Source organism: Pseudoliparis swirei, chromosome 5 (genome assembly GCF_029220125.1).
Source record: "Pseudoliparis swirei isolate HS2019 ecotype Mariana Trench chromosome 5, NWPU_hadal_v1, whole genome shotgun sequence".
Classification (NCBI taxonomy): Eukaryota; Metazoa; Chordata; class Actinopteri; order Perciformes; family Liparidae; genus Pseudoliparis; species Pseudoliparis swirei.
Genome location: NC_079392.1, coordinates 17,527,256 through 17,536,836, shown reverse-complemented (window position 1 = coordinate 17,536,836; position 9,581 = coordinate 17,527,256). Strand labels below are relative to the sequence as shown.

At 39.2% G+C, this 9,581-nt stretch overlaps 1 protein-coding gene across 1 annotated transcript; it reads right to left on the bottom strand.

The window, feature by feature from the left end:
* Nucleotides 1–6,130: 6,130 nt before the first annotated feature.
* srek1ip1 (SREK1-interacting protein 1) lies at nt 6,131–9,122 on the bottom strand. Its single transcript, XM_056414686.1, has 5 exons — nt 9,007–9,122; nt 8,427–8,474; nt 7,816–7,965; nt 7,468–7,546; nt 6,131–7,243 (listed from the first exon to the last, which is right to left on the bottom strand). Exons 1-5 carry the CDS (start codon nt 9,029–9,031, stop codon nt 7,003–7,005), a joined length of 543 nt encoding a protein of 180 aa, XP_056270661.1. The 5' UTR covers nt 9,032–9,122; the 3' UTR covers nt 6,131–7,002.
* Between the last annotated feature and the right edge of the window lie 459 nt (nt 9,123–9,581).

Below are 9,581 nucleotides of genomic sequence, written 5' to 3'. Positions count from 1 at the left end.
TCGTGGTCCATGACTACGACCAACTATTCATACACTCTGTCATATTTATTGAATGTGTTGTAAATCTGTAATGATTCCTTCTGTACACTTGACATCTATTGCATCTGTCCATCCTGGGAGAGGGATCCTCCTCTGGTGCTCTCCTGAAGGTTTCTTCCCTTTTTTCCCCAAGAAAGGGTTTTGTCTATTTCTCGGGAGTTTTTCCTGATCCGATGTGAGGTTCTGGGACAGGGATGCCGTATGTGTACAGATTGTAAAGGCCTTCAGAGGCAAATTTGTAATTTGTGATAAATAAACTGAATTAAATTGAATTGAATTTTCACAAACCTGATTTTCTTTTTAAGCTTGAAAGGATAATAGAACAATAAATCAATGAGAATTAAACAACAAAGATGGGGTAGTGAGGGTAATGGAAGGGGCCAATAGTAATGTTAAGGTTGTGTAAATATTTTGCACAATAATATGAGAAAATGAATAAATAAATGATGATCACCGAATATAAACTTTAAGAAAGTGTGCACTCAACAGACATATACCATCCATTCTTTTTTTAAATAGAGCTAAAAACAAGTAATTAAACAGAACAAATGCAACAGCCAGCTGTTTCAAAAGCGACCATTTCATTCAGCCCCAAGTAAATTTTTAAGGATGAATATGCGAATAAATGGAACCATGAAAGCCATCAAGATCATTTACATCAGCCTTCAAGCTTACTGAAGATAATTGAGTTTGAATCATAGTGTGTTGTGGCAAATATGTAGGCTAAAGTACTTCCTCCAGGGATCACAAAAGATTGGATATTCTATATATTATTCAGACTCGTGTGGAAAATTATTGTTTTAATGAAATGATATAGAAATCAAACAGTAAGTAGAAAAGCATCAGAGGGTTTGATGATTTACTGAACGAGGCCTACACCTCCTGGGTTCGCACTGACCCGTTTTTCAGGGCCAGGAAACTTATCCTCACCACCACCTCCACAGGCAGCCCAGTCCAACGCAGGTTAGCCGTAAAGGACTTATCGTGATCCAATGCAACCCTGTGCTAATTCCCTGGTGAAAGCCACCCAGTCAGTCCAGCGATGCCTCAAAACCTCAAGGTTTATATGAACAAGCTCCACTCTGAATGGGAACCCAGGAACTAGGCCGGTAATAACAGACCTCAGGAAAAAAAGGTTTTGACCAAAGAGAGAGCGGTGAAGAGAGACTCACCCCATTCGCCCCCTCGTTTTCTCTCCCAGCAGATTTTGGGAGAATGTCGAACGCGCTTCCTGTAATGCGGGGTAGTATTTGATACAGCCTCCGTTTTTTAAGGCTGGGGTCATGAAGCCCACTGTCTATTTATCCTAGAGGTCATTTATTACATTAGGCCTGGTTTGGGGGCCAGGAAAGGAAGAGAATAAAGAAATCTAAGATGTAGGAACAAATTGATAACAAATGTATAGCCTTCAACTTGCCCCTTGGCTCTAATGCATTTTTAAAGGGCTCAGCTCACCGTCCTCCAAGATGCGGGGACGGCTTGCCTCTGAAATAATATTTCAACAGTGGTTACAGACGCGAAACCGGCGCCATCTCTCAGCTTGGGTTGTTCCCACCAAAGTGCAGCATAAGGGATTTTCATTATATTTCTGGGAAGATGTTATGCTTTGCTGTGTAGTGGTGGTGGTCTTAAGGTTAAGAGATGACCAAAAGGTTGCAGGTTTGAATTCCCAGTCCAGATCTCTATCCTCCTTCCACGGCTATACCACTGAGGTGCCTTTGAGCCAAGCATTTAACTGTATGTGGAGCTGTGCACTGGCTTCAACAGGAGACTGTGGTTGTATTGGGCCGCTCCCAGGTTGGATGAATGTAAGTGTGTGAATTTGAAGCAGGGCGTTGCTGGGAAAAAAAAGAGCATGTGTGTTCAAATCCCCAAGAAAGGTTAAAAACAGACACCAGCACAGAGGCTACCAGGCCGCCCACACAGGCTACTAAAGTTATAAAAACAAATTGAAAAAGACACCTCCTGCTAATGAGAGATCAGTTACACTTATGGGGTGGGTCATTCTGGTAGCAATTGTGCAAAAAAAGTTTCAAATCAAAACCTCAAAGATGTTTAGATGGAGGCTGAATCGCTAAAAGATCACTTTGACCATCTCATTTTCATCTAAATGGCTCAGTGGAGGCCCATATGCTTGCTGCTCTTCTCCAGCCCAACGGGCTCAATAAAAGCCAATGAGCTGGTGAAAACAGGAAAACCTAGTTGTTATCTTATACAAACAGCATATGGTTTATTCAGTGTGGCTGCACATGGCAGCGCTCCTTCTACTTCATTTGCTCCTCTGCAGCGAGTTGTCCTCCTTACCATCTGCACAATTATGAAGTTTCCCACCCTCCAAGTTTCTTTTGTCAAGACTTTACTATTGCCTTCATCAAGTGTATGAGCAAGCATATGCACAGTATTATTATGTTTAATAGAAGGTGTTTAATGGTACTGTTATTTCAAAATGAAAACATGTAATGCCCATATTCCTTTATGCTTACAATAAATGTTTCATTTATAAAGTAGTTTTTAGATGCACTAGTACTAGTTATAAAACTTATTTGGGGCTTAGAATTTATCACTGTGGCTGGTGGACATATTATCTACATAGCATCTTTCAAAAGATGGTTGACACAAGCTTAAGATATTATTAACATGTTTTCAAATGTAATGCTCATGCGACCGTTGTGTTTGTCTATAGTCCAACAAAAAATCATAAGAATTGTGTTTATTTGAGGAGATTATCTTGCTGACCAAAACACATGTTTTTTTCTGGAATAATTGGCTCTCATATCGGCTTCTTTTTCAAGGGGACCAGTATGATGCTAACTTCTGGGGTTTTCCTTAAAAAATCCATCATCTCTGCAGCACTTTATTAATAGGCTTTCCAGAGTTCTGGATTTAATCAGAATATAACTGCCTGTAAAACTAAAAGTATGTCGTTTTTACAAAAGAGATATAACAAGTTAATTAGTGAGCAATAAAGGTGGTGGTATGTGGACATTTTTGGACAAAGCAATGCTGTTTTCCCCTGGTTTCCTCCTTAAAATGTTGAACTATTTCTTAAAAGAGGGTTGAGTGTCTGTAGATGGCGCTCTTTTCTTTACTCAGCTACGATAGGGGGCAAGTGTTGCTTTTGAGGTCCTCCCAAAGCATTTTGGCATTGGCAGCTCTCTATGAGATATTATCAATGTGTCTCTGCTAACAGGCCACGTACCACATTCCTTCAAAGTCGCTGTCATTAAACCTCTCCTGAAGAAGCCCACTCTGGATCCAGAGGTGTTGGCTAACTACAGACCGATCTCTAACCTCCCCTTCCTCTCCAAGATCCTTGAGAAAGTGGTCGCAAATCAGTTTTGTGACTTTCTACATCATAATAGTTTATTTGAGGAGTTTCAGTCAGGATTTAGAAAACACCACAGCACCGAGACAGCACTGGTGAAAATTACAAATGACCTCTTAATGGCAGCAGATGAAGGACTCATCTCTGTACTGGTCTTGTTAGACCTTAGTGCTGCATTCAACACCATTGACCATGACATCCTATTACAGAGACTGGAGCAGTCGATTGGCATTTCAGGCACGGCACTAAGTTGGTTTAAATCCTATTTATCAGATCGATCTCAATTTGTATTTGTAAACGATGAAGCCTCAATGACCAGCAACGCTCGTCACGGAGTTCCACAAGGTTCTGTGCTTGGACCAATTTTATTTACCTTATACATGCTTCCTTTGGGCAATATTATCAGGAAACACTTGATAAACTTTCATTGTCATGCAGATGATACTCAATAATATTTATCGATCAAACCAGCTCACTAAAATTCAAGCATGTCTTAAAGACACAAAAACATGGACGACCTGCAACTTCCTGATGTTAAACTCTGACAAAACTGAAGTTATTTTACTCGGCCCTGAACACCTCAGAGACCAATTATCTGGTGATGTGGTTTCTGTAGACAGCATTGCCCTGGCATCCAACACCACTGGAAAGAATCTCGGCATTATCTTTGATCGGGACTTGTCCTTTAACTCTGACGTGAAGCAAATCTCAAGGACTGCACTTTTTTATCTACGTAATATTGAAAAAATCAGGCACATCTTGTCTCAAAAAGATGCAGAAAAACTGGTTCACACGTTTGTTACTTCTAGACTGGATTACTGCAACTCCTTATTATCAGGCTGCTCTAATAAATCTCTTAGGTCCCTCCAGTTGATCCAGAATGCTGCAGCTCGTGTACTCACTAAAACTAAGAAAAGAGATCACATTACTCCTGTATTGGCTGCTCTGCACTGGCTCCCCATAAAATCAAGAATCAAATTTACAATTCTTCTCTTAACCTACAAAGCCTTGATTGGTGATGCTCCATCATATCTTAAGGAGCTTGTAGTACCATATTGCCCCACTAGAGAGCTGCGCTGACTAAATGCGGGACTACTTGTGGTTCCTAGAGTCTTAAAAAGTAGGATGGGAGCCAGAGCCTTTAGTTATCAAGCTCCTCTTTTATGGAACCAGCTTCCACCTTCAGTCCGGGAGGCAGACACAGTCACCTCATTTAAGAGTAGACTCAAGACTTTCCTCTTTGACAGAGCTTATAGTCAGGGCTGAATCAGGTTTGCCCTGGTCCGTATGTGTACAGATTGTAAAGCCCTTTGAGGCAAATTTGTAATTTGTGATATTGGGCTATACAACATAAACTGAATTGAATTGAATTCTTTGACAAATTTGATGAGTCTAGCCTCAAAAACTCGACAAAAGATAAAGCTGGGACACATGTCCTCTCTTAATGCTGGGCTTTTATCAGCAGCTATGCATGTACCTATATCAGGATGTTGCATATGTTTAAAAAGATATATAACCTTCCCCAAGGCAAAGTGAAATGAATAGCGCTATATGACAAACATCTATTACACAGCACAGATCCTTGGTTTGTAATGTACGTAACGTACGGCCATGTGGATTTTTATGCAGTTGCATGTTTTAGCAGGGAGTGAAAACCTGCTGACAGCATTAATAATAATAATTAATGCAAATCGATAACTCATGATGGTTTTCTGCACCAGCCTGTGGGCCACGGTGCCTTGACGCATGAAGCCACATGTCTGAAAAAACTGAAAACTGTGTGTACATTGAAGGTGGATTGAATGGTCCTTTGATTTAACTTAAAAGGTTGTTTATGAAATTTGCCAACACTGTTGTGAATTTAGAATTTGATAAGAGTTTGTTTACACAAGTATACAAATGTGAATTGTATCCCTATGAGTACATAATAAACCTGTTCTCCCTCCCAACATACTTACAATTTGATAAAGGTGCCTCTGCAATTAAGAAGTTGATCCAGAGTATTGTTACCCAGCAGCTTCGGTCTAATCGTGATTATTTGGCTAATCAAACAAGTGTGTTGTAACACTCTTAGAAGTCTGTCTGTTGCACATTATCAGTAAAGATGGTGGTAACTTGAATGGATTTAGCCCGCCATTAACACACCATGGCCACTAGATGGAGTAAAGATAGTTAATGCAAGTCTGGATGTCATGCCATTCTGTTTTTAATGTATATGTTGTATCTCTTGGATTATATTTTTGCACCCTTCACATTTACCAAGTTTCTAAGTGGATTTTCTGATTGAATTATCTTTTTTAACTAATCATGAAGCTGTATGTTAAAAAAAAAAGAAATCATGTTATAAAGGGGGGATTCAATCACAATACCTGATGGAAAGCAGTGTTTCAATTTGGTTATTCTGTAAGTCATCTCTTTAATAGTTTGTAGAATATAGTGAATTCACTCATTACTGTACTTCTCATTTAAAGATAACCGGAAACACATTAAGTAAAAGTTTTCAAGTTTCATGAAATGTGCCAGTGAATGACTTAAGCCATATTGTCACTTGATTATTGAACAAAATGTCTGCTTAACGCACTTTTGCATTTCCAGCGTTTGACAGGTTATATACAGACTAAGTGTTTTGTTTGATGAGGTACATTTGCCTCAGCAACACATTTCCTTTTCATCGTTAATTCTCAGAAATATTTTTAAGATGTCATTCATCTCCCAATTAAGGTATTTTGCTGCCCTCTACAGGGAGAAAAATAACTCTAGAAACAGTCGAGATACAAATATATATTTTACTATAATAAAAGAACGGTTAAAAAAGGAAAGACAAAATGAAGGAATAGTATATTGCGCATAGGAAATAAACAAAGCTGTATAAAGAGGTTCAGTTCACGACAACCCCAAAATGTACACACAATATTTATCAGAATGAGTTTTTTAAATGACCAGATGTTTTTTAACAAGGTGTTTGCGGTTAAATGGCCATTCTTCAACAGCAGCCACATAGTCTCACAGATACCTCCAGGAGTTTCATTGTATACAAATCCATCCAAGCAAAAGTACAATATAAACATTTAGGCTTTTATAAACTGCAAGACTTTTTGTCGCCTGAAATTAGCCAGAAGTTCAACTGACATGTCCGCAATAAAAAAAAAGAGAACAAATACACTGAGTATTAGTGATTGTTATCCTTGGCCAGTCGTAATATGTCGAAGCATGTCTGGGATTCACATTTGACAATCTAAAAATATTATAGGGTACAATTTTTTTACGAAAAAGATATTCAGGATATTCTTCAGTGATTTGTATGACAAGAGTCTGCCCCATGTCTCTTAAAGATTCCTCTGCACGCAACACACGCTGTTAAATGCAAAAGGAGAGTGGAGGACAAAGAAATACTATCACAGAATAATAAGTTCCCTGACTTTGAACATACTTTCCAAAATGCTTTAGAGCACACCCCAACATTTTTTATCACTGGCATGATGGTATAAAACCCATCTGCTGTATATAATGCACTCTACGGTATTGTTTGACTAATTTATCATTTAAATCCTTGATGAAGTACCTTATCGGCGCAATCTCTGAAAAACAAAATTGTCATGGACTGGAGAATAAACAGTGGACCTCCAGACACTGCAGTCTCAGTCATCGTCTGACAATCCATCAGAGCTGGAAGAAGCAGACAGGGAAGAGGAGGAGGATTCTTGTTTCCGCTTCTTCTGTTTCTTCTTCTGCTGCTTCCCATGTTCCTTTTTGGTCTTTTTGCTTTTCTTCTTCCGACTTTTCACTTTCTTTTTCTTCGCACTGTCCTCTGCATCTGACGAGTGGGAACTGCTACGTTTCTTTTTTTTCTTTGTAGTTTCATCACTCGACGAGTTAGATCTGGGGAATAGAATAAAAAACAAACACAATAAAAATATATTTTTTTAAAGGGTCACAAATATGTAAATTGGCCAATAAAGGCAAACATATGCCAACAACAGCTTCAAAGTCTGATCATCCAGTCTGGGAAGGTAAACAACAAAGCATAAAAGTATAAAACAATGATGTATAGGGTCAGTGTGAAATAAAGAACATAAATAGTGCACAATAGGAAAAAAGGTTACCTCTTTCTGGACTTCCTGTCACCGCTCTTCTTCCGTTTGTGTCTCCCTTTTCTACCATCATTTTCATCATGACGGGAACCTGCAAATATTTCAAGACGGAATAGTTTCAAACTTCTTTTTATGGGAATAACATACAAGTGCAAGTAACACAACTTTCTTTAAAATCTGAAAAGAATAATATATAATAGTAGCAACATTGAGATTTCAACCACTTTCCCTTCTGGGGCTAGTGCTGCATTATGTTTTTACTTTGTTGTTGTTGTCAAAATCACATTTTCCACATTATTAAATATTGAGCTTGTGTTATATTACTGACTGTAGTGTACTTTCAGAGGGTCATCATTTTACCTCGACTTCGCACCAGCTTCTCGTTGCCCTGAGCTGCAGGCACGTCGTCTTCTTCACTTTCCTCGCTGCTGGTGCTACTTACATCCAAAACAATGTCCTTCTGGGGGTCAACTCTGACAAAGTTCCGGCACTCGAAGGTCAAGTGGCCCGCTGAAAAATAAATAATCCAAGGCCAAAAGAGCATGGATAAACAACCAAGACAGAGCAGGACACATTTATAGTTTACATTGATCAATTATAACATTTCCATCTGTTGAAAATATGAAACCAAAGTCCAGCATTTACTCAAGGCTGACAAAAACAAAACAAAATCCTTTAACTTGCAATTGAAATTCAATTTAGTTTATTTTTCAATCAAGTTAATTTTATATAGCCCAATATAACACATCTGCCTCAGTGGGTTTAACAATCTGTACACATAAGACATCTCTGTCCCAGGACCTCCCATCGGATCAAGAAACACACCCAAGAAATAGAAAAAAAACTTTCACGGGGAAAAAGGGAAGAAAAGCTTCCGGATCCCTCTCCCCGGATGGACAGAAGCAATGGATGTCATGTGTACAGAAGGAAGCATTAGAAGGAAGAAAGTTGTGGGTCAAAGCTTTACTTACGATATCCACATTTCTTGCACCCAGCTCTGATGTTGTCCTTATTGGGACCTGTGAGGGGACAATAAATAAATGCGAGTTTAGTGTTAAGTAACGTTAATTACCTGCTTGTTTCCACGCACACGTCCATTAACACGACTAAACGTGAGGTTAACATTTACATTAGCAACCCACACGTAGCTAGCTAAATGACTACTTTTAAAGTGACCCATTTTATATATATATATATAGTTCTCTATTGAAGCCCACAGACCATGTTTGTAATTATGCTTGTTGGCTAGTGCAACAACCGACAAAGAGATTCAAGCTTTCCAAAACGAGTAGCTATATTTATTTCTGTTTGGCCGCAAACAGCGAACTCGCCGCTCATTAATTGCTTCGTACGTGAATACATGAGCGGAGGGACGTTACAGTCGCTGCTCCGTGGGAAATAGTCTCTTGTGTTCCCATTCAAAGGGGGTTAGGGTCTGCGTCACCGCGTGAGGCTAACGTTAGTGTTAGCGCCACTTTATGAAACCACAGCGTGCCTGTTTGCTCTTACATATCGACATGAATCACACATCTCATGAAGCCTCATACCGACCTGGGACCGCCATTGTGCTCTCCATGATGAAGCCGAAAAGGGGGTCGTTATAACACGAATCAAGCGCAATTTCCTCGAGCCTTTCACTCAAAACAACGTCGGCCCGGAAACATTTGTTGAACAAACTACTAGTTCCGTCTTCTACTTGTGTCCGCTCATTTGGCGGCTTGCAAACTAAACTGGTCTCGCAATGCCGCCACCAGGTGGACTGGAGTTTGCGGGTTTAAAGGATCGTTTCCCGCCAGTAGCCGCGTAGTTGAAGAGCTGAAAAACATTGCAAATATCCACCAATACACCAAAGAACACATATACTCTCTGTTATTTATGCGTGTATGAATAAGCTCTCAATAACTAAGTGTGTATTTCTTGTTGCCGTATGTTTATCATGTTTATGTGTTAGTATTACGCCTGCAGTACAGTGAACAATATGCAAATAGTAGCCTAAATCAAATTACAAATTGTCTTTTATTTTCTAATTAGCCTCCATCATTACGAATTTGACATCAAACAAGTTACTCCATCTAAAAAAAATGCCAAGAATCTTTAAGAAACAATATTTGCCTTGTACTTGGTGT